This window comes from Ilyonectria robusta (genome assembly GCF_021365365.1).
Source record: "Ilyonectria robusta strain PMI_751 chromosome Unknown BGZ61scaffold_24, whole genome shotgun sequence".
NCBI classification, from domain to species: domain Eukaryota; kingdom Fungi; phylum Ascomycota; class Sordariomycetes; order Hypocreales; family Nectriaceae; genus Ilyonectria; species Ilyonectria robusta.
In genome coordinates this window covers 276,810-300,099 of record NW_025764458.1, presented here as the reverse complement: position 1 = coordinate 300,099, position 23,290 = coordinate 276,810, and the positions used below count along the sequence as shown (strand labels likewise).

Genomic DNA, 23,290 nt, shown 5'->3' with positions numbered 1-23,290 from the left:
CGAGATATCATCAATGCCAAGACAAATCACGTGACGGGCCCCACACCTTAATAGCGCGTCTCTTGTCCGTCAGGAAAATTGTCTTGACGGGGGCGACTCTCAATCAAGAGCTTTGCATCAAATCTCGCCTTGGTCGTCGCTGCGCAAAATTCCGCGCGACCGGCTTCTATTTCATCACCGGAATCCCGCGACAAACACCTATCTCCCGCCCTGACCCTATACAAAAGGAGTCAGAAGTGGAAGCGCGTCGAAACAGGCGCGACGGCGTGAAGCCTTCGACAGGCAGCTCCACGATCATCGACATTTGAGCGCATCGCGAAGCCATCATGTCGCAGCCCCCTCCGCCGCCTCCTCCGGGCTGGGGTCCTCCCCCTCCTCCACCTCCTTCGTCCTCGCTGCCGCCACCCCCATCGACGCCTGCGCCTCCTCCTCCAGGCTATCGCCCCCCGACCGACCCCCAGATCGCAAAGTTCGCACAGAAGAAGAAGGAATGGCTTCGGACCCAGCGCAACCGCTTCGGCGAGAAGCGCAAGGGAGGCTTCGTTCAGTCGCAAAAGGCGGATATGCCACCTGAGCATCTGCGAAAGATCGTCAAGGACATTGGTGATGTGTCGCAGAAGAAGTACACAAACGACAAGCGAAGCTACCTGGGAGCCCTCAAGTTCATGCCCCATGCGGTCTTGAAGCTTCTCGAGAACATGCCCATGCCGTGGGAATCCGCACGCGAAGTGAAGGTCCTCTACCACGTGAACGGCTGCCTGACCCTGGTCAACGAAATTCCTCGAGTCATCGAACCAGTATTCTTTGCACAGTGGGCAATGATGTGGACGTTCATGCGAAAGGAGAAGGCTGATCGAAGGTTGTTCAAGCGCATGCGATTCCCACCCTTTGACGACGAAGAACCTCCACTGTCGTGGTCCGAGAACATTGAGGACGTGGAGCCCCTTGAGCCCATTCAGATGGAGCTGGACGAAGATGACGACGAGGCCGTATACGAGTGGTTCTATGACCACCGACCTTTGATGGACACCCCCCACATCAATGGACCCAGCTACAAGTCTTGGAACCTCACCTTGCCCCAGATGGCTACGCTCTTCCGTCTCAGTCGACCTCTCGTCTCCGATGTTGTGGATAAGAACTACTTCTATCTCTTCGAACTCAAGAGTTTATTGTCAGCCAAGGCGCTCAACGTGGCCCTGCCTGGTGGCCCCCGATTCGAGCCTCTGTACAAGGATATTGACCCTAACGACGAGGACTTTGGCGAGTTCAATGCGATCGACCGCATCATCTTCCGAAACCCGATCCGAACGGAATTCCGGGTCGCATTCCCATACCTCTACAACTCCCTACCGAGAAGCGTGCACCAGTCGTGGCACTCACACCCTCAGGTTGTCTTCAACCGAGCCGATGACCCCGATCTCCCAACCTTCCACTTTGACCGCCGTATCAACCCTATCTCGTCGCGAACGGTTGCATCCAAGAACGTCGAGGTGTCACACGAGGATGAATTGTTCGGCCCTGGAAATAATGAGGAGCCCGAGGAGGATGCTTTTGAGCTTCCCGCGGGTGTCCAACCATTCCTCGACGAGGAGGAGCTGGAGAACGAGCTCACATCTTCAGCAGTTGAGCTGTGGTGGGCTCCATTCCCCTTCGATCGACGATCAGGACAAATGGTTCGAGCTCAGGATGTTCCTCTGGTTAAGCAGTGGTATCTGGAGCATGCTCCTTCTGATCGACCCCCAGTCAAGGTCCGAGTTTCATACCAAAAGTTGCTGAAGAACTACGTTCTCAATGAGCTCCACAAGAAGACGCCCAAAGCCCAGAACAAGCAGAACCTGCTGAAGTCTTTGAAGCAAACCAAGTTCTTCCAGCAAACTACCATTGACTGGGTGGAGGCTGGTCTGCAAGTGTGTCGACAGGGTTTCAACATGCTGAACCTCCTGATCCATCGCAAGAACCTTACGTACCTTCATCTTGATTACAACTTCAACTTGAAGCCCGTTAAGACCCTTACCACCAAGGAGCGAAAGAAGTCTCGATTCGGAAATGCGTTCCATCTGATGCGTGAAATCTTGAGGTTGACGAAGCTGATTGTTGATGCTCAAGTTCAATATAGACTGGGCAACATTGATGCTTTCCAGCTTGCTGATGGTATCCTGTATGCCTTCAACCACGTCGGTCAGCTCACCGGTATGTACCGATACAAGTACAAGTTGATGCACCAGATCCGAACATGCAAAGATCTCAAGCATCTCATCTACTACCGATTTAACTCTGGGCCTGTTGGAAAGGGACCCGGTTGTGGTTTCTGGGCCCCTGCGTGGAGAGTGTGGCTATTCTTCATGCGAGGTATCATTCCCCTCCTTGAGAGATGGTTGGGAAACCTTCTGTCCCGTCAATTTGAGGGTCGACACAGCAAGGGCGTTGCAAAGACTGTTACCAAGCAGCGTGTGGAGTCCCACTTCGATCTGGAACTCCGCGCGTCCGTCATGGCTGACTTGATGGACATGATGCCCGAGGGTATCAAGCAAAACAAGGTCAACACCGTTCTCCAGCATCTTTCCGAGGCATGGAGATGCTGGAAGAGTAATATCCCCTGGAAGGTTCCTGGCCTGCCGGCACCTATCGAGAATATCATCCTTCGATACGTCAAGTCCAAGGCTGATTGGTGGGTCTCTGTCGCTCACTACAACCGTGAGCGTATTCGCCGAGGAGCTACGGTCGATAAGACCGTGGCGAAGAAGAATGTTGGCCGTTTGACCCGACTTTGGTTGAAGGCTGAGCAGGAACGACAGCACAACCACATGAAGGATGGTCCTTATGTCTCATCTGAGGAGGCTGTTGCCATCTACACCACCACTGTTCACTGGCTGGAGTCGCGCAAGTTTTCTCCCATTCCTTTCCCCAGTGTGTCATACAAGCACGACACCAAGATCCTGATCCTTGCTCTGGAGCGACTCAGAGAGGCCTACTCAGTTAAGGGCCGTCTCAACCAGAGCCAGCGAGAAGAGTTGGCCTTGATTGAGCAGGCATATGATAGTCCCGGAACTACTCTCGAGCGAATCAAGCGCTTTTTGCTCACCCAGCGAGCTTTCAAGGAGGTCAACATCGACATGAACGACAACTACAGCACCATCAACCCCGTTTACGACATCGAGCCCATCGAGAAGATCAGCGATGCTTACTTGGACCAGTACCTCTGGTATCAGGCTGACCAGCGACATCTCTTCCCCGCATGGATCAAGCCATCCGATTCCGAGGTTCCCCCATTGTTGGTGTACAAGTGGGCCCAGGGCATTAACAACTTGGGTGGTGTGTGGGAGTCAGAGAACGGAGAGTGCAACGTCATGATTCAGACCGAGCTCTCCAAGGTCTACGAGAAGATGGAGCTCACCCTACTCAACTCTCTCCTCCGGTTGATCATGGATCACAACTTGGCTGATTATATCACTGCCAAGAACAACGTTCAACTCACCTACAAGGATATGAACCATGTCAACAGTTATGGTATGATCCGAGGTCTCCAGTTCTCGGCATTCGTGTTTCAGTACTACGGCCTTGTCCTGGATCTTTTGCTCCTTGGTCCCCAGCGAGCCAGCGAGATTGCTGGACCTCCCCAAAGCCCCAACGATTTCTTGCAGTTCCGCGACCGCGAAACGGAGACTAGACACCCGATTCGTCTGTACACTCGATACATTGACAAGATTTGGATCTTCCTTCGATTTACCGCTGAAGAGTCGAGAGATCTCATTCAACGCTTCCTCACGGAGCAACCGGATCCTAACTTCGAGAACGTCATTGGCTACAAGAGCAAGAAGTGCTGGCCCAGAGATTCTCGCATGCGCTTGATGCGACACGATGTTAACCTGGGCCGAGCCGTCTTCTGGGACATCAAGAACCGCCTTCCCCGATCAGTCACTACAATTGATTGGGATGACAGCTTCGCCAGTGTATACAGCCGTGACAACCCCAACCTGCTGTTCTCGATGGCTGGCTTTGAGGTCCGCATCTTGCCCAAGAGTCGAAACCAGAACGAGGAGTTCCCAGTCAAGGACAGCGTCTGGTCACTCGTCGACAACACTACCAAGGAGCGAACAGCACACGCCTTCCTGCAAGTTACTGAGGAGGATATTCAGAAGTTTAACAACCGAATTCGACAAATCCTTATGTCTTCAGGCTCCACCACCTTCACTAAGATCGCCAATAAGTGGAACACCGCTTTGATCGCCCTCTTCACGTACTACCGAGAAGCTGCTGTGTCTACCGTTGACCTGCTTGACACGATCGTCAAGTGCGAGACGAAGATTCAGACCCGAGTGAAAATTGGACTGAACTCCAAAATGCCTTCGCGTTTCCCCCCTGCTGTCTTCTACACCCCGAAGGAGCTCGGTGGCCTTGGTATGATTTCTGGCTCTCACATCTTGATCCCTGCCAGTGACAAGCGCTGGTCGAAGCAAACCGACACTGGCGTCACTCACTACCGTGCTGGTATGACTCATGACGAGGAGACTTTGATCCCCAATATCTTCCGTTATATCATCCCCTGGGAGGCAGAGTTTATTGACTCTCAGCGAGTCTGGACAGAGTACTCGCAGAAGCGTCTTGAGGCTAATCAGCAGAACCGTCGTTTGACCCTCGAGGATCTTGAGGACAGTTGGGATCGCGGTTTACCCCGTATCAACACCCTGTTCCAAAAGGATCGAAGCACCCTAAGTTTCGACAAAGGATTCCGGGCCCGAGCTGAGTTTAAAATTTACCAGCTGATGAAGAGTAACCCTTTTTGGTGGACTAGTCAGCGCCATGACGGAAAATTGTGGAACCTGAACGCTTACCGAACCGATGTTATTCAGGCCCTCGGTGGCGTGGAGACAATTCTTGAGCACACGCTCTTTAAAGCAACCGGTTTTCCATCTTGGGAGGGCTTGTTTTGGGAAAAAGCTAGCGGGTTTGAAGGTCGGTCTATTCTACTCCTCCAGTCGATGGTCATTGAGCTAACTTATTTTTAGAGGGTCGGTCTATTCTACTCCTCCGGTCGATGGTTATTGAGCTAACTTATTTTTAGCGATGAAATTCAAGAAGCTTACGAATGCGCAGAGGTCCGGTTTGAATCAAATCCCGAATCGTCGGTTCACTCTGTGGTGGTCACCAACCATAAACCGAGCCAACGTATACGTGGGTTTCCAGGTTCAACTGGATCTTACGGGAATTTTCTTGCACGGAAAGATTCCTACTCTCAAAATTTCGCTCATCCAGATCTTCCGAGCGCATTTGTGGCAAAAGATTCACGAGTCTGTTGTGATGGATCTTTGCCAGGTTTTCGACCAGGAACTGGAGTCACTTGGCATCGAGACTGTCCAAAAGGAAACCATCCACCCGCGAAAGTCTTACAAGATGAACAGCTCCTGTGCCGATATCCTGCTCTTTGCTAGTCATAAGTGGAACGTCACCCGACCGTCGCTCCTCTACGATACCAAGGACGTCATTGAACCCACCACCACCAACAAATTCTGGGTCGACGTGCAGCTCCGATATGGTGACTACGACTCTCACGACATTGAGCGATACACTCGTGCCAAGTACCTTGATTACACTACCGACAGCGCCAGTATCTATCCCTCTGCTACCGGTCTCATGATTGGAATCGATCTTGCGTACAACCTTTACTCTGCCTACGGCATGTACTTCCCTGGCTTGAAGGTGCTGGTTCAGCAGGCCATGGCCAAGGTCATGAAGGCCAACCCGGCTCTGTACGTTCTGCGTGAGCGTATCCGCAAGGGTCTGCAGCTCTACGCTTCAGAGAGCAACCAAGAGTTCCTGAACTCCCAGAACTACTCTGAACTTTTCAGCAACCAGACTCAGCTGTTCATCGATGACACCAACGTCTACCGTGTCACCATTCACAAGACGTTCGAGGGTAACTTGACGACCAAGCCCATCAACGGTGCCATCTTTATTTTCAACCCTCGTACTGGTCAGCTCTTTTTGAAGATCATCCACACTAGCGTCTGGGCCGGACAGAAGCGTCTTGGCCAGTTGGCCAAGTGGAAGACTGCCGAAGAAGTTGCCGCCCTGATTCGTTCACTTCCCGTTGAAGAGCAGCCGAAGCAGCTTATCGTTACTCGAAAGGGTCTTTTGGATCCTCTTGAGGTCCATTTGCTGGATTTCCCCAACATCTCCATTCGTGCCTCCGAGTTGCAGCTTCCTTTCCAGGCTGCTATGAAGGTCGAGAAGCTAGGAGACATGATTCTGCGTGCTACTGAGCCTCAGATGGTGCTCTTCAACCTGTATGATGAGTGGCTCAAGAGCATCTCATCCTACACTGCCTTCTCTCGTCTCGTACTGATCCTCCGTGCTTTGCATGTCAACCCCGACAAGACCAAGTTGATCCTCCGACCCGACAAGACTGTCATCACCCACGACCATCACATCTGGCCTTCGCTGTCCGACGAGGAGTGGATCAAGGTTGAAACGCAGCTCCGAGATCTCATCCTGAATGACTACGGAAAGAAGAATAACGTCAACGTGTCTAGTCTGACGAGCAGTGAAGTACGAGACATCATCTTGGGTATGGAGATCTCAGCACCGTCCATGCAGCGACAGCAGGCCGCCGAGATCGAGAAGCAGCAGCAAGAGCAACAGCAATTGACTGCCGTGACCACCAAGACTCAGAATGTGCACGGTGAGGAGATTATCGTGACTACGACCTCGCAGTTTGAACAACAGACGTTTGCGTCCAAGACGGAATGGCGGACACGTGCCATTGCCACATCAAACTTGCGGACCAGGGCCAAGAATATCTATGTCTCGTCTGTCGACAACGACGTCGACGACATTACCTATGTCATGCCCAACAACATCCTCAAGCGCTTCATCACCATTGCGGATCTGAGGGTGCAAGTGGCTGGTTACCTGTATGGCTCTTCGGCGCCTGACAACGACCAAATCAAGGAGATTAAGTGTATCGTCATGGCCCCACAGATCGGTGGTCTGCGCAACGTGCAGCTTCAGCAACAGCTTCCGCAGAGCGAGTACCTCGAGGGCATGGAACCCCTTGGTGTGATCCACACCATGTCTGGCAATGAGCTGCCGTACATGTCGGCCATGGACGTCACGGAGCACTCAAAGCTTCTGGATTCACACTCTGAGTGGGACAAGACCAACACGGCGACTCTGTCCGTCTCGTTCACTCCCGGTAGCGTGTCACTGTCCGCCTGGGGCCTCACGCCTGCGGGCTACAAGTGGGGAGCCGAAAACAAGGACACGCAAAGCGACCAGCCGCAGGGGTTTACGACGACGATGGGCGAGAAGCGCAAACTTCTGCTGAGCCTCAGATTCAGGGGTTTCTTCCTGGTCCCGGCTGATGGCAAGTGGAACTACAGTTTCATGGGAACCGCCTTCGCCGGCATGGAGAAGAAATCGGTACCCGTCAAGCTGGACACACCGCTCCCCTTTTACAGCGACCAGCACCGACCGGTCCACTTCCACAGCTTCGCTGAGCTGGAAGACATTTGGGTGGATCGATCGGACAATTTTGCCTAAACGTCTTTCGGAAACAGACGCATCGGGCAAGAGATGGGCATGAGCATGATGGAGGATGGCACCGGCAAGGGACATTGGACCGGACATCGGATACGGCGGGCGCGATACGAAGGAGGACATGGATGGATGAGCATCATGCGAAAAGCACAGACAGGAGGAGAAGAAACGACGGATCAGACTAAGACGTGAAGCTGCGGCAATCTGATCTGGGCTGACGGCGGGACGGGATGCGACGAGATGCGACATGTTTTGACTGGGCCGCACAGGGGTGTGGTTGAGGCTTGGCTTGTCGGAGGGGTCAGCACCCGCAAGCGAAGCGTCGGAGGTGTGCGCGTGGTTTATGCGGGGGGGAGGCGTTCTTCCATTTGTTGTAGAAGCTGGGAGCCAACTGTTGTAATTGATTAAGCTACCTACGTGGGATACATGGTATACGGGTCGATATTGTAAAGATAGGAAGAAAAAAAAAGGCATTTACCGAACAATTGAGGTCCAAAATGATCAATCACGAGACCGAAATTTGTGTTAATTATCGATGATGACGTTGGGATTAGTGGGCGGGTGGGCTTCCAGATTCGGTAGCGATTAATTGAGTGATGGGCGGGAAGAAGCCGAAAAGAAGCTTGGAAGAAGGGGAGGCCGGAAAGGGAATGGGAAATGGACAAGGGAAAGGGACAAAGAGTGCATGGGTGACCCAAGTCAAGGGCGAGGCTCCCGACCGACTTGCTGGGACGGGATGAGGAGGGGGGAGAATGTAAAGCTGGGAGAGCTAGGATAATTGGAATACTAGCTGGAAAAGCCGGGATAATTTGGACAGCTGGGAAGAGAGAATGGAGAGAGAGCTGGGATGCTGCCGGGCCGCGGCTTCACCGAGGGCGTGGGCGTGGAACCGCGCCGTGAGCTGGTCTTGTGGGGGACTGAAATTGCTGTTTATGCGTTCATGCATCCGCACGCATGCGGACGACGGCCAAAAGAGCACCGACGCGTCGAGACGGCGGGTCCGGAGCCGGAGCTCACGGGGCAGCCGGGGCCAGCCGGGGGCACGCAGGCTGCATTGAGAAGGAGCTCGACCGAGGAATTCGGAGCTGTAGATTTGAAGGCGTTCGTGATGGTGTTGTCGAGTGTCGTTGAGTGTGGCCCAGCGAAGGTGTGTAGTGTGTGTAGTGGCGAACGGACTGAGGTGTCATCGATTCCGTCATCGTTCCCCATTGTTGGACCCCCGAGGTTCGTATAGACCGTGGTCTCCTTGCTGCTGACGTCGATCCGCTACGTACCCTACTACCCTACTACCTTACTACCCTACTACTTTACTGCTAGGTACTACCCTCCGCTCTTTTGTTGCTATTCGTATCTACCCTGCCGGGCGGGCGACAAGGCTCAAGGCGCAAGGGGGCCCGCACCCTAATCGATAGTGTGCTGCGCTCTGGTCAGCCCGGCATCCGTACCTGCGCAAGCGGTGGTACGAGTGTCCCGTTGACCGTTGGGCGGGCGCCCGTTTAGGGGATGGGCGATCCCACGCCCTTGATCCATCCCGCTGTTGGTTGAGCTCGGTACGATGCCGATCATGCCCCATACTTTGGAAGGGGGGGGATATCGAGTTGGTGGATGTGGGTTTGGTTCGTGGCCACAACTGGGCAGTCGGTTCCTGGATGACAAGAGTAGAGCACCACGAGTCCAAAGATAGTTCCCAATAACACATATAATATAGCATTCTAGTAAAGTCAATCCGGTTGATTCGTACAATTCATCGTCATCATAATTCTTATTCTTATTTTATTTATTTTATTAAATAAACTAACCCACGTAGGCCTTATCAGCCTAAGAACGCCTCTTTGACTGCGCCCATCGCCTAACTACCTACGTCGATTCAACTGAGGCTTAAATAAAATTGATTAAATCAACTTGCACCCCTGTGCGAATACCAAAGTGCCTGTGTGCCACTAGTACTAGTAATCCCCATCATCAATTAGGCTTCGGATGAATGAGATTTGCATCTGCACTGGGCCGCGCCGCGGACGTGCGGCGTGGTCGTGGCGTCTCGGTGGACTAGTCCGCGGTGGATTGCAAATGCGATGCGATGCGATGCAAGGCGATGCGATGCGGACGCGGCTGCAACGCAATGGCGCTGCGGATAAGCAGCACCAACGGGCAAAGGTGGATGCGGCCCTCATGCGGCCAGCTGAAGATGGATGCCAGGCGATTTAAGTTCGCCGGAATCTTCGGGCCGGCGGCGTATCAACTGCCTCCATCATGTACGCGTGGTGCGAGCTGAAGGTCGATGGGCGGGCGATGGAGAGGGGAGAGAGCGGAGGGGAGAGGGGAAGGTGAGAAGTGAGTCTTGGATTGCGTCCGTCTTCATTCGTTGGCGATGGTGTTGGTTGGTGGTTTGCTGTTGGTTTGGCGTATGTCGTTGAGTTGGTTGGGTGCTAGAATCCACTTTCTCATGTCTTGTTTCTCGTATTGTAGGCGCCTTCCGGCTTTCTTCTTCTTCCTTTAGCTCCATCACGCCTTCCTTCCCGGCTTCCATTGAGTTGAGCCTCCTCCCATCATCACCCCCCCTTCCTTCCCTGCCACCTGCCCGCTTGCCCACTTTCCCACTGCATCCCGTCGTTATCATCCCCGGCCGTTTCTCATTTTCCTCCTTTTCCACTCTCACCAAACACTCATTCCATTTATCAGCAGCAACGTCACGCATGCCAGCTCTCGACCCACCTGTCATCGCTCAACCTGCCCGAATCTTGCAAGACGACCGACCGTCCGTTCACCCTCTCTCCCAATCGCAATGACATCTATTCTCCTCCCCCTCGTCCTCTCCACCCCAAAGCTAGGGTCCTTACGCTAGCTGGGCATGCCCTGGACGCGCCCTGGACACGCTAGAAGGGGCTTCTAGAAGCTCATCCCGACTCCTGTGCCGGGGCCCTGGAATCGGATCCCCCTCGATGCCAATATGCCATGATGCAGACCAGGTCCCTGAGACGGCACTGTGATGTGGCTGATGGCGTCTTCGTTTTCTGGGTCGGCTCGGGGACGCGAGGCTCCGTGACACCCTCGGCTCCCTCATGCGCATCTCCCCTGGGCGGTCATATCCTTCTCTCCCGGGTCGACCTCCTCGAATGCGTGCTCCTGCCTGACAGCTGACTGGTGCCCTGGCGACGCGTGCTGCATATCCGCGGGGGGACGCCTTAAGGGGCATTAAGCATTGATGTGTGCAATTTTGGAGTCCCCGAACGCGCCTAGGGCTGCCTCCCAAGCGCCAGCCGTTGATCAGCCTTCAGTGGCCCGTGTCCTGCTGATTCTAACCGCCACGGCACTGGATTGGCAGCTGATCGGCCGACCAGCCGCTGGAAGTCATCTAGGGCGTCCATAGGGTCCATGGCGTTCATGGGCCCAAGATCTTGGTCCCGTCCGGGCGTTTCTTTCTGGGGGCGCGCATCGCCGCATCGCGTAACTACCCAGCCGCATGTGTATGTGCTGCTCAACGGCCGTCGTCGACAGCCCAGCTCAACCTCACCCCACGGCTTCCGCCAAGCCGAGTGTCAGCGTCCTCATCTCGGTGTCCCTCTTCCACAGCAGTGGCTTCCGCAATCCTCAGCCCCCTGATCTCCTTTGGCTCGGTTCCGGAAGGTCGGTTTGTGCCCTCTATCGTTCCCATCTCCGTCCGGGCCCTGTCCCGACCTCAAAGTCTGGTCCCTGTGGGCGCGTCATCCGCCTCAATTCGCCCTTGGTGGGGGACATTCGTTGCCCAAGCCACAGTTGGCTGAGCTGTCGATCCAGATGCAGAGTGCCATCATGACGTGCGTGCCCCCTTTACCAATCTGGATCCGCGCCGGATCCCCGGTTCTTGTCGTCCTCGCCACTAGCCATGGTATTTCCTTGTTTATGGGCCAGACTTGTCGAGTGGCAGTTCCTGGCTGGTGGAGATACATTTGGTCACGATCTAGTTCAGTCGGCGTCCGTGATTCCTGGGTGCATCAATCTAATATAGCAGACCCTGTTGCATTATACCACCCCTGTCCCCCATCGACTTTGGTGGCCCATTCCCTGTCCTGCAGTCCTGCAAGCACCGGAACAATTTTTTCTCAGTCTGCCTGCCACGCAATTAACCCGGCGTCTGGTCCTGACGGCCTTCCTTTGACCCAGAAAAGCTGCGGGATGCGTGCTGTCCGTTGTCATGCTGCTGCCCGTTGTTCACTGCCAGCTCAGTCCAGCCTGGCCAAGCAACGCTCGGGCGAGGCGCGTTTCATCCTCGCCGGCTCCTCCAATAGGCGGTGACATTCTGCGAGCTTCCATGTCTGCTTCGAGACAGTCACCTCCTCAATTGCTGGGTACGCAGGGATTCAACAGCAGCAAATTGCCGTCTTGACAGAACAACCGTGCATTGAGCGAGCTGCTCTCCCACCCTTCTAGGGCATTATGGCCCTTGTGGGTGCCGGCTGGCATCAGGGGAGGGGTGGCGCTTGTTTCTATATACAACACCCCCAGGAGCCATGGCATAATACGCTCTAATTGACTACCCCCCCCTCCCTGGCCAAGGTTGGCAGCCAGTCTCCGCAGCCTAGCACGAGACGGGGTACCCTCTCGCAGGGAAAGGCGAATCTTGATGGCCTTTAGCCTGCAGCATGAAAGAGTGGCAGCAGTAGATCCACACTCTCTGTGACCCTGCTTTGGCCCTCGATCATCAGACGATGTAATGCGTCCCTTACCCTGGCTGGCCCGGTTAGGTTCCTAGCACATATGTCTTAAATACGGACCCTGGCCGGGAACTAGAGAGATCTTGAGGGGGGAGCCTTTCCGACATCTGCCCTACGAAGTGGCGGGACTCATTCAAAGATAGCTCCGTCATTACGCCTCGCTCCTTTTACCATAATTGTTTCCTCGACTTTCCTCGACTCACAGCACCCATATAATCACCCTTTTCCCTTGATTGTTCAGCCTTGCCCCCCTGGTTTGGATCACACGCGCGTCAAACACACTCGTTTCGACTCCCCCATAACGACGACGATATCCCCAACTCGAGCCAGGACTTCCCCCACCACACAACCCTCCACCACGAGCCACTACAGTCTCATCCAGCGACGGAAGCGGGAAAGCTTCTGGGCCGTACCAATCATCCCGACTCGGACGATACATACGACACATGTGCCCGGCTTCTCGGCAGCTAATAACGGAGTTAACTTATAGCTTGACGAACAACCACAAAGACGAGACGCCTAGGCGGCGCCCGCGACCCCGCAACGTCTTTCTCGCAGCAAAACCAGTCCCTTCCCTCCACAACGCAGCCCGAAAGGGCTCCCTCTAACCAAATTCTTTCCATCCAGAGTCCGGCGACCGTTCAGAGCGGTTCGCTCTGGCGGAACCCATGTTTCGGAGGCACGCTGGCGGGCACTTATCGAGTAGGGGACTACAATGTGGACTACTCTGGCCAGGAGTCGCATTCGGGCGAGCAGGGCCAGCATCAGCACGCATATGACTCGTCCGCCCATCAACGCTCCCGTCATCAGCAACACCGAGGCTCGATCCATCACTCGGGAGCACCGGCCGCGGGTCTTCATGAAGCTGCAGATCCGCACCAAGGCAACCCGCACGCCCAGCCGCACCCGGCCATGGCCCAGCACCACCAGCATACGCAGCCTCAGATGGTGATGGACCCGTCGCAGCTGGGCCATCACCGGATGGGACCGGCGCACTTTGGGGCTCCGGGACAGGTGGTGGCGCCGCTGTACCAGGCCATGTCGACCCCGACTCAACCAACGCACTCGCGGCATCCCGGGGCCGGCTCCAAGCGGCCACGCCCAAGCGACCTCGACCTCTCCGTCGCGGGACTGTCTGACTTGGACCACGCGGATCTACAGAGCATGCAGCACACTCCTCTGGGAGCCGCCTACGCCCAAGCCGCTGCGGCTGCCGTGAACCAACCCCAGTCGGCGCCCACGCACCATCACCATCATCTTCCCGAGTCAGGACCACCGTCAAAGATGATGCGCCGTGATGACGGAGGCGGAGGCGCACCGAGCGTGGTGGGCCAGGCTGGGATGCCCTCTCCAGCGCCTCGGCCGCGAGGGCCCAAGCTGAAGTTCACCCCGGAGGATGACCAGCTCCTAATCGATCTAAAGGAGCACAAGAACTTGACTTGGAAGCAAATAGCGGATTTCTTCCCGGGACGGTCTTCAGGGACACTGCAGGTGCGATACTGCACCAAGTTAAAGGCGAAGACTACGCACTGGACTGAAGAGACGGTAAGTCAAACTCCCTTTTCTCCTTCTACACTCCTGTCTTCCTTCACTGCCTTGGCTGGCCTCAGCTCGGTTGAGTTGCTTCCCCTAGCCGCAGAGATAATCAAACCAGACAAGCGCTCGCGTACTAACATTGACGCTGTAGGACCAGAAACTCCGCAACGCCCTCCAAGACTACGAAAACGAAAAGTGGCGGATCGTGGCCAACAAAGTCGGCACCGGCTTCACTCCCGCAGCGTGCCGGGACCGGGCTGACCAAATGGCCAGTGGGGATCTTACGACTATGTCACAATCAATGTCCCCTGTTGCTGTCTCGGCGGCTGAATCTGGGGATGTGGTTTACCCGCAACAACTACAGTGATGGAGAGGCCAACGACGGGACCCACGGAGAGTGTTGGCGCTGACACCTCAATACTGGCTTGGCTGGGAGCTCGCCTTAGCAAGACTCCTATAGCACAAACGACATGGAATCGCTCCTTGGATGCCTGGAGCCTGCTAGCAGACGGTGCGTTCTCTCCACGGAAGGTGACGAATGCTGGAGGTAGCCCAAAAACGAAGTCAGTCCGACGTGGCAATGTTTGTTCACGGCCCCAGGTCCAATACCATTACCACCAAACACGGGGATCCGCAACCGGCTCCATTCTCGAATCATGGAGGTTGACGATGTTTCCTTTTCAAGGCCTCTCGCCTCGGATTCAACAATTTCCCCTTATCCCTCGCATTCCAAGGCAACGTTGCTAGCGCTCGAGCGCAAACGAGACCACATCGCCATTACCAACCTATAATACACCCCCCCCTTCTGAAAATGCACGACACCCGGGGTATGCGGATGACACGGATCTAGAAAACCGCTGCCCCGTTGAAACGATTTGATTTCCTATTCTGTACCATCTTCTTCGACTACTCTATTTGCAGGTCGGCATCGTTATCCTTCGTTGTTGATTCTGACCTCCCTACGCTCTTTTTCTTCTCTTGTACTCCTCAATTTTAGAGCCTGACGGATTGCTCCTCCATTTTCTGTCTTCTTTTTTTCCATCTTTCAAAAAACAGCCCCTGTTATTTTCATCGACTACACACGTCCACGATCTCCTTTGTTCTTTGCGTTACGAAAATCTATAGACTGGGGATAGCTTGGGAGGAGACAAATGCATGCACTTAATGGAACCCCCGTCGATGGACCGGGGTGGCAAAACCGGGAAGTTGTGTTTCATTTTGTTTTTGATCGTTGCTGGTGCCACCTTTTGGTTTCTGGCCCTTGGGAGGTGAGAGACCAGGGATGACGCGGGCCATAATGCCTGGGGATGACTCGGCGGGCGGTGGGCGTACTTCTGGTTAGGGGTGATGTGGCAGATTGGTGAACGACTTTGCACTTTTCGGGATTCTGGGCGAGGGAGGCGGTGGGGAAGAGGCCAGCCTGAGCAGGAGGACGAGGAAGAGAAGGGAGAGGAGAAGGGAGAGGAGAAGAGGAGGCTGGAAAGGGGGGTGTGCGCGATGTGCGTGATGCGTGTGATGCGCGAGCAATGGCCGGCGTTTCTAGGGATACCATGACGGATGGACCTGGACAGAAGGAAGCGCTAGATTATGGGGAACACGATACTTGTGGGGGTGCCTATTAGGGCTCTCTTTGTTTGATAGTTAATGAAAATCATACCATGCTACTCCTACGATGCCGTCGCCACTCTGCCTCATGGTGTATTTGAAATCCTCCTTTTTGAAAACCCGCACATTCTGACGGGCCCCTGAGAATATTGGGCCCCCAAAAAGCATCGAGGAATCCTTCCACACATGTCATCTTTGCTGACGGCGAAAAGTGTGTCGCGTCCCAGCCTCTCTCGACGCGTTCGACACCCCCTGCCCGGCACGCGATGGCCATACGCCGTGGGATATAGGTGTCATAGACGGGCGATAATATAGGGCCAGCGGGCGGGCCCCTTGCCACGTAGCAAGCCGTAGGTCTGGCCATGGTGACTGACCGGTAGTGGTGTGCTACTACTGGGGCCTGTACCAAAGCAAAGTTCCGGTGAGGGTGGCCGTGGAGCATCATGAGGCTTGACCGGAGAGCTGTCACATCCTATCGGGGCCCGGATCGCTAGGCCCCTCGGCGCGGGCAAGCCACCCGGGTTGGGCAGATCTCGCCTGGTCTCGGTTGCCCAAGTGCGTCCTCGCTATGGAACGTCGACGGCCAGACGGAGCCGAGGGGGTGCTGGGATGGTATGGTGGGAGAGCGCACCAGCCACAACCGCAACCTCACGAGCATGTCACGATGGCATTATCCTCCAGTAGGCAGTACATGGCGCCCCAAGGAGCACGGGGGGGCGGGTCGGAGCACTCATCGGCCGGTCTGGGTTGGGACGAAGAGGCGGCCCCACGGGCCCAGTATCCCCCTTCACGTAGCAGCAGAAGCAGCAGCAGAAGCAGAAGCAGCGCTCTCGTCACACTTCGCAACCGTCGGCAGCCGTTGCGTTGGGCGCCAAGGCGGCAGGGAGACAGCAGGGAGACAGCATCTAGAGCAGCCGGAAGGAATGGAAAGAAGGCGATTCGCCGGCCAGCCGTGTGCTTCTGTGTCTCAGTGTTTCATGGTGACGTGGATGCGGTGAGGGACTAAATGGCTGAAACGGCACCGCTGGCGGCGGTTAAGCGCACGCGATGGAAGCGCACGATGGGAGGACGAAGGCGGTTGTCCCGACTAGGCCGCTCGATGCTCAGATGGGGGCTCCTTTGAGGGGGTTCTCGTCACGCCCTGGTCCCTGCTGGCGGGACATCTGTCGACAATGTGCCGTTGCGGGCGGTTGTTTGACTGACCCTGTCTCCTGAACCGGTCTCGGGAGCACATCCCAAAGTACGGGGGTTTTGGAGTTGACACTTGACAGGGCCGTTTGGGAAACATGCTAGGCCCGGAAACGGCATTCCCAAAAACATGTTCTGTGAAATCTCCGAGCCGCATTTGCTAAGCGAAGGCCTGGCCTCGCTCTCGTGGCCGCATCTCGTACCTCGTGCCCCATGGCCCCGATCTGTCCGGGCCTTGATCTGTGTTGCGACACCCCAGAATGTTTCCGCTGCAACCTCGACGGAGCCCGGCCAGGAGAATGCTGCTTCGTCATGTCTTTGTAACACTAACGAGGATTCCACCGGGGGCCATAACGGTTGGTGGCTTGGGGTAGCATCGGGTTGATTCCTGGATGGAGCAGCCTTGACGACCCGGCGAGAGCCTGGGCTTAGTTGCTGCTGCAATACGACGCTGGCTTGGGAACAAGGACGCCACTGCCTATCCCTCACGGGTAAGGGCCAGTACATGACCGAAACAAACATGCCACTTGGTTGGTAGAGGCCTGGGAAGGGGGGCTAGCGCCGTGATAATTGCCGTTTTATGGACCTATATCTGGAGTGTTAATACCGCTGGTAATCCTGGCCCATATCGACAAAGAAAACAAAACACGCCACTTACGGCAAATAATCCTTGGGGGTATGATATAGGTTAAATTCTGGGGTGTGGAGGAGAATCCCTGATGCGGACAGAGCCCTCTGTACTTGGTCGGGCGAGGCTGGTGTTGCTAGTCGTGTGAGTTCCGGAACCTTGGCCCGGCCTCGGTTCAGGAAAGCCAGATTACCTCGGGGGAGGGGTGACGGGGTGATCCATGCATGGCGATGCCCAGAAGAACTTCTGGTCTCGGCGAAATAAGGCCCTGCTCGCGGTCCGCATCAGGACAACGGTGCACCGCACTTGTCGAAATGACTTCCGAGTTGATCGACACGCAGGGTCCTGCCCGCTTCAACAAGGTCGACCAGCGTCCCATGGCCCGCGAGATCCAAGCTTGGATCAAGGAAAGCTGCAGTCTCGACTAGCCAGCCGTTGAAGTCCCGGATCTCGGTTGATCGGCCGGTGCGGAAGTCTTGCAGCATGGAGCTGGTGTTTTCTCGGACTTTATGGCCCACCCGGTACACCATCTCTTTCAGGCGCGGCTGCGAGAATCTGTCATGCAGACTCTGTGGAGATACGTCGAGGGACGTTGCGGTATCTTGGGCTGCGGGAGTATCTCTGATGATGTCTGCGCTGCTTTCATGGCTGACGAGAAGTTGAAGAACTTGGCTGGCCTCGAACAAGAGTTGGTCAATTACACCCGCAAGAACTCCATCTGATTCCGTGAACAGAGCACCGTTTTTGCATCCCAGGACGGCCGTCAACGGATTGATGACGGCGTTTACAACCAACTTCTCGAGTTGAAGTATCCAAAACTCGGCCCGCGAAACCGACTTTCCGTCAAGATGGGGTGCCTCGAGAATCTGCCTCACCAAATAGTTGGCCACCTCACTCGAAGCTTGGTTTGGGAGGACCGACCCGATGGCAACATCCGCCTGTGAGGCGTGAAGGCTTTTGAATGGGCCTTGGGAGGTGACACCATGTGTCGTGACGCAGGCAAGGAAGTTGGGGGCCTCGCCAGCTGTGTACCGATGGGAGGCATAGGCAGGTCCATGAGGCGGCCAGAGTTTGGACATGCCGTTCTGGACAAACACGACGGTGCTGTTTTGGTTGAGATATCCTCGGAGCCGATCAACCTGCGGTAGTGCCGCAGTGGCCTTGGTAGTTATAATGAGGTTCACCAGCTTCATACCATCTGAAACCTCACGCACAGGACCGTGGTCTGGTTGGGCGTCCGTCCACCACTCGATGTCGAAGTTCTTGTTCTTCTCGAGGACACCAGAACGCAAGATCTCAATGCCCTGGCCAGCATCCCATTCCGTCAAAAGCTCCTTGCGATGGACCACGAGAGTGACCGGCGGGGATTCAGGGGCCTGAGCTAGGCAGGATGCAAAAAGTCGGCCCAGATTCCCGACTCCAAGGACAAAGATACGACGATCCAGGTCGTTGGTGGAAATGGCCGGACGGTCGCTCTGGAGACCAACGTTTGAAGGACTCCAAGCAAATAGTTTTGGTGGAGGACCACTCTCCTCAAAGACGGATTTGAGCCACTGAGGCTGTTGTGCGTACATTCTTGTCGATGCAAATGGAATCGAGGATCTGAAGCGGGCGGCTGTGGGACGGAGCATCCGGGTACGGTTGATGATTAAAAGAGCTGATCTCATAATTGGCGTGGCCGATTAAAAGGGTTTCGTGTTCTTGTAACCCCACCTTTTGGCGCGGGGATGCAGTTCTCAGGAGAATGTTTTGGATATAGTCATGATATGACCAGGAGTTGGGGGACTGGCTGAGGGACTGGTTGAGGAACTACGCAGTAGCTTCAAGCGGGATGATTGAAGTATGGGGTTAGACCAGTGGAAAGCTGAGTGAGAGTTGAACCAATGACGTGACATGCAGAAGAGAGCGCGGATGAAGCGCCAATACTTGACAGAGTCGTCCCTGATGCGTTGTCGACTGAGGTTGAAGCGAGGTTGATCCAGGCGATATCGAGTGTGGCTGTGGAATTGACACTGGCCACCACAGTGGGGCGTTCAGTGAAGAACCTGTGGCGCCGCCGCTCCCTCGGGTGCCTAGAAAATCCCTGCGCACACCAATCAGAGCACGTGCCTCTGCGCCTCTGCGCCCTGTGATACTAGACTCTCTCACTTCCCGTGCGTCATCTTGAGACGAGCAGAACCTCAGCATCATCTTTGCGCATCCATCACAGGCATTTCCCGGGGCAGAGGCTGTGTTTATAATGCCCTTTATCCACACGTTAAGGGTATCGAGCCGTTGATTCGTGTCTCGAGAGAAAGGGGAAGCGACAGCGCCTCGTCAAAGCCTCCCGTTAACGCTCCCTTCTCGCGGTTGAGTTCACGCTCACGGAACCAAGACCATCTCGTTTTTTCCTGCTCATTTTTAAACCCCATTCTGCTGGAGGCCATTACTATATACGGTCCGTGATCTACCGGCCAGTACCTACATTTTTGGGAAACCTGTCTACCCTGTTCCTGTCCGTCTGTTCGACTTGTGAAGGGTCATCAGTTCATGACATTTCCCCGGCTACACCAATCAAGTCATTTCTTCAGACCTTTGCCATGACTTCAGAAGACGCACCCCCAGAGGACAAGGCAGAAAGCCGCGCCGTATTGCTCGGCAGAATGGTTGCCGCGGCGCAAGAGGGATCATCTCAGAACGACAACGAGGCCGTTCCTGATATGGAAGGCATGGATGAAGAAGACGCGTTAAGAAATCTGACCGGGACGGTCAGAGACCAAAATGACCTTGAACGGGACATCACCATCCAGGCCAATGCTGCGCTGATGGAGGCCGAGGACAAGAAGGATCAGAACCGGATCGAGAAATTGCAGGCGACCAGGCATCGGCTTCAACTTCAGTTGGACAAGGAGGAGAAGCGGCTCGAGAAGGTTGCCGGAAACCCGTACCAGTCTCGGAATGTCCAGAAAGAAATCGCCAAGTTGGAAGTTGAGATCCAACAAGTTAGTAACGACATCTCGGACTTCCAAGCGCGCATAAATAGGCGTCATCAGGAGAATCCTGTCGAGGATGCCGCGCAGGCCAAGTCTAAGAGACTCCCTGGCGAGGGTCATCGTGAATATCTTATTCGAACCGGAAAAATTACGCCCTTTGCCAAGGTTGGAGGCCCACGACCAGCGGGTATCGAGGGGCAACTTGCAGATGCCATTCTGGATGCTGAGGAGGCAGCTGCTGCGGAACAACTAGGTGGCAACGACCAAGGCCCTACATCTCACCAACTGCTTCGACGACCCGGCTTCGCCGATGAGGCTACTGAGTCGGAGCCAGAGCCTGTTGCTGTCCAGAGCGAATTTTCTCTCCGACCAAGGAAAAAACGGCGTGTTCAAGCAGACCGTAGCCCGTCTGCAGATTTCGAACCTGAACCTGAGGGCTCATCTGGTTCAGACCATGATGTCTGGCAGCAAGGAACGGAGGATGATTTCATTCGAGACGAACGCCGTAAGACGAAGGCCAAGGCCAAGGCCGAAGATGAAGAGACGATTGATCTCAGCAAGATCGATGATGGGAATGAAGCCCATTTCAAGAGAAGATTGAACGACTGGGTGACCCGAAGAAGTCGTGCGAGACGGGCTCGTCGACAGAATACCGACTCATCTGTCGAGGCCGAGGACAGCGACCAAGAAGAGGACGAATGGTTTAAGCCTGCACCGGATTTCCCCGATCATGAATTTGGCGACGGTCTCAAGTTGCCTGGCGATATTCATCCGTCCCTTTTTGGGTACCAGAAAACTGGCGTCCAGTGGCTTGCTGAGCTGCACAAGCAAAGTGTCGGAGGCATTGTCGGTGATGAGATGGGCCTGGGAAAAACCGTGCAACTGATTGCATTCATTGCTGCCCTTCATTACAGCAAGAAGCTGAAGCGCCCAGTCGTCGTGGTTGCCCCTGCGACCCTCCTGCGACAATGGGTGAGCGAGTTTCATCGCTGGTGGCCTCCCCTTCGTGTCTCAATTTTGCATGCTTCTGGCAGTGGGATGATGAATCCGAAATTCGAGGATGACTACGACCTGGACCATTATCGGCCGATCGCAAGCAAGTCAGGGAAAGCGGCGAGGAGGATCGTCAATGGCGCTGTGAAGAACGGACATGTCCTAGTCACGACGTACACTGGCCTTCAAACATATGCCGAAGAGTTGCTACCCGTTCAGTGGGATTACGCCGTGCTAGATGAGGGACACAAGATCCGAAATCCCAATGCAGAGATTACGGTCACCTGCAAGGAACTAAACACCCCAAATCGCGTCATTCTCTCTGGAACTCCGGTTCAGAACAACCTTACTGAGCTCTGGTCCCTGTTCGACTTTATCTACCCTATGCGACTGGGAACACTGGTCAACTTCAGGTCACAGTTTGAGATTCCTATCCGACAAGGTGGTTACGCCAATGCCTCCAATCTACAAGTCATGACGGCAGAAAAGTGCGCAGAAGCATTGAAAGAGACTATCAGCGAGTACTTGCTCCAGCGTTTGAAGGTCGATGTTGCCGCCGACCTTCCCGAAAAGACCGAACAAGTGCTCTTCTGTAAGCTCACTGACGGGCAACGTGGAGCCTACGAGACGTTCATCAAGTCGGACGAGGTTTCGGCCATTCTGAATCGGAGACGGCAATCACTCTACGGAATTGACATCCTCCGCAAGATCTGTAACCACCCCGATCTACTGGACAAAAGTCTTGGTCAGAAAGCTGGATACGACTTTGGTAGCCCAAAGCTTTCGGCCAAGCTGCAACTTACCAAGGATCTTTTGCAAAAGGTCATGATTCCCAACGGTCACAAGGCCCTCCTGTTTTCTCAAGGCAAGCAGATGCTCAACATCATCCAGAAGTGCATCAGGGAATGTGGCATCTCTCATCTCCGAATGGACGGTGAGACTCCAGTGGACCAACGACAGACCATGATTGACAGGTTCAACGAAGACCCTGACATTCATGTCTTTCTCATGACTACCCGGACAGGTGGCCTGGGAACTAACCTTACTGGAGCGGATCGAATCATCATCTTTGACCCTGATTGGAACCCGTCAACTGATCTTCAGGCAAGAGAAAGAGCTTGGCGACTGGGGCAGAAGAGACCGGTCAAAATCTACCGCCTCATGACAGAGGGGACTATTGAAGAAAAGATTTATCACCGTCAGATTTTCAAGCAGTTCATGACGAACAAAGTCTTGAAAGACCCGAAGCAGCGGAGCTCCTACGACCTCTCAGACCTTTACGATCTTTTCAGTTTCAACTCAACTGGAGAGGCAGGGGCTCAAAGAAGCGAGGTGTTCAAAGGCGCAGAGGTCGACTTGGGCAACAACACAACGGAAGGGGGAGAGACACAGGCTCCAAAGCTCATTGGTAGCGTGGGACGCAACACAGAAGACAGTGAAGGAAAGGAGCTTCAAAAAATGGACTTGGTTGCTGCAATGGAGGAATACACAGAGGATAAATCCGTCCACGACGAGAGGCGCATGCTAGAGGGCATCTTCGCCAAGTCTGTCAACAGCGCCTATGATCACGAGCAAATTGTCAATGGCCCACAGAAGGCCAAGGCAGATGTCAGCGTTCTTCGACATGAAGCCAACCAAGTCGCTCGTCAAGCAGCAGCACACCTCCGCCAGGCGGCTGTCGAGGCCCGGCGAGTTCCCATTGGCACTGTTACCTGGACGGGCGAAGTGGGACAAGCAGGCCGCCCTGGAGCCAACCGACGTCGCGGAGGACCCAGTTCCGCAGGAATCATGAGCAATCTTGCTGACCGTCAAGGTCTTGATGGCGGCAGTGCGAGCAGCTCTCGTTCTGGCACGCCAGGCTCGGACAGGAACTTGAAGGCAAAGGATTTCATTGCCATGATCAAGACGTTTATAAACCGACATGGAGGACGTGTGCCCAGCAAGATGCTCGTAGACCACTTCAACCCGTATTGCCCAGGAAAGAAGCAAAGTGACGAGTTCAAGACTGCTCTGGATAAAGTTGCTGTGTTGTCCAAGACAGGCGGAACTGGTAGGGGGATTTGGACGCTGAAACCAGGAATTAAATAGAGTGGTGCGATGTGGCATCGGCATTGACGCAACAGGAGCATGGAGTTCGGATA

General features: G+C 54.9%; 6 protein-coding genes across 6 annotated transcripts; 4 read left to right on the top strand and 2 right to left on the bottom strand.

The window, feature by feature from the left end:
- The first annotated feature begins 106 nt into the window (after nucleotides 1-106).
- BGZ61DRAFT_460184 (NUC071 domain-containing protein) lies at nucleotides 107-8,025 on the top strand. Its single transcript, XM_046246999.1, has 3 exons — nucleotides 107-4,953; nucleotides 4,975-4,977; nucleotides 5,063-8,025. The coding sequence occupies exons 1-3, from the start codon at nucleotides 327-329 to the stop codon at nucleotides 7,537-7,539; spliced, it is 7,107 nt and encodes a 2,368-aa protein (XP_046098620.1). The 5' UTR covers nucleotides 107-326; the 3' UTR covers nucleotides 7,540-8,025.
- Nucleotides 8,026-8,383: 358 nt separating this feature from the next.
- Nucleotides 8,384-9,102, top strand: BGZ61DRAFT_557224 (uncharacterized protein; the record flags this gene model as incomplete). The annotated part of the gene is made up of 2 exons (XM_046255678.1): nucleotides 8,384-8,683; nucleotides 8,854-9,102. 2 exons carry the CDS (start codon nucleotides 8,384-8,386, stop codon nucleotides 9,034-9,036), a joined length of 483 nt encoding a protein of 160 aa, XP_046098619.1. The 3' UTR covers nucleotides 9,037-9,102.
- A 3,707-nt stretch (nucleotides 9,103-12,809) lies between these two features.
- BGZ61DRAFT_363988 (uncharacterized protein) lies at nucleotides 12,810-14,130 on the top strand (the record flags this gene model as incomplete). Its single annotated transcript, XM_046241478.1, has 2 exons — nucleotides 12,810-13,772; nucleotides 13,915-14,130. Coding segments are annotated over 2 exons (1,179 nt in total), but the record flags the coding sequence as incomplete, so codon positions are not given.
- A 2,308-nt stretch (nucleotides 14,131-16,438) lies between these two features.
- BGZ61DRAFT_112169 (uncharacterized protein) lies at nucleotides 16,439-17,309 on the bottom strand. Its single transcript, XM_046236939.1, has 2 exons — nucleotides 17,215-17,309; nucleotides 16,439-17,142 (listed from the first exon to the last, which is right to left on the bottom strand). The coding sequence occupies exon 2, from the start codon at nucleotides 17,076-17,078 to the stop codon at nucleotides 16,503-16,505; it is 576 nt and encodes a 191-aa protein (XP_046098617.1). The 5' UTR covers nucleotides 17,079-17,142; nucleotides 17,215-17,309; the 3' UTR covers nucleotides 16,439-16,502.
- A 159-nt stretch (nucleotides 17,310-17,468) lies between these two features.
- On the bottom strand, nucleotides 17,469-18,758 carry BGZ61DRAFT_363715 (ketopantoate reductase PanE/ApbA C terminal-domain-containing protein; the record flags this gene model as incomplete). Its single annotated transcript, XM_046241455.1, has 1 exon — nucleotides 17,469-18,758. The coding sequence occupies one exon, from the start codon at nucleotides 18,756-18,758 to the stop codon at nucleotides 17,469-17,471; it is 1,290 nt and encodes a 429-aa protein (XP_046098616.1).
- Nucleotides 18,759-19,763: 1,005 nt separating this feature from the next.
- BGZ61DRAFT_364028 (SNF2 family N-terminal domain-containing protein) lies at nucleotides 19,764-23,237 on the top strand (the record flags this gene model as incomplete). Its single annotated transcript, XM_046241482.1, has 1 exon — nucleotides 19,764-23,237. One exon carries the CDS (start codon nucleotides 19,764-19,766, stop codon nucleotides 23,235-23,237), a length of 3,474 nt encoding a protein of 1,157 aa, XP_046098615.1.
- Nucleotides 23,238-23,290: the final 53 nt, after the last annotated feature.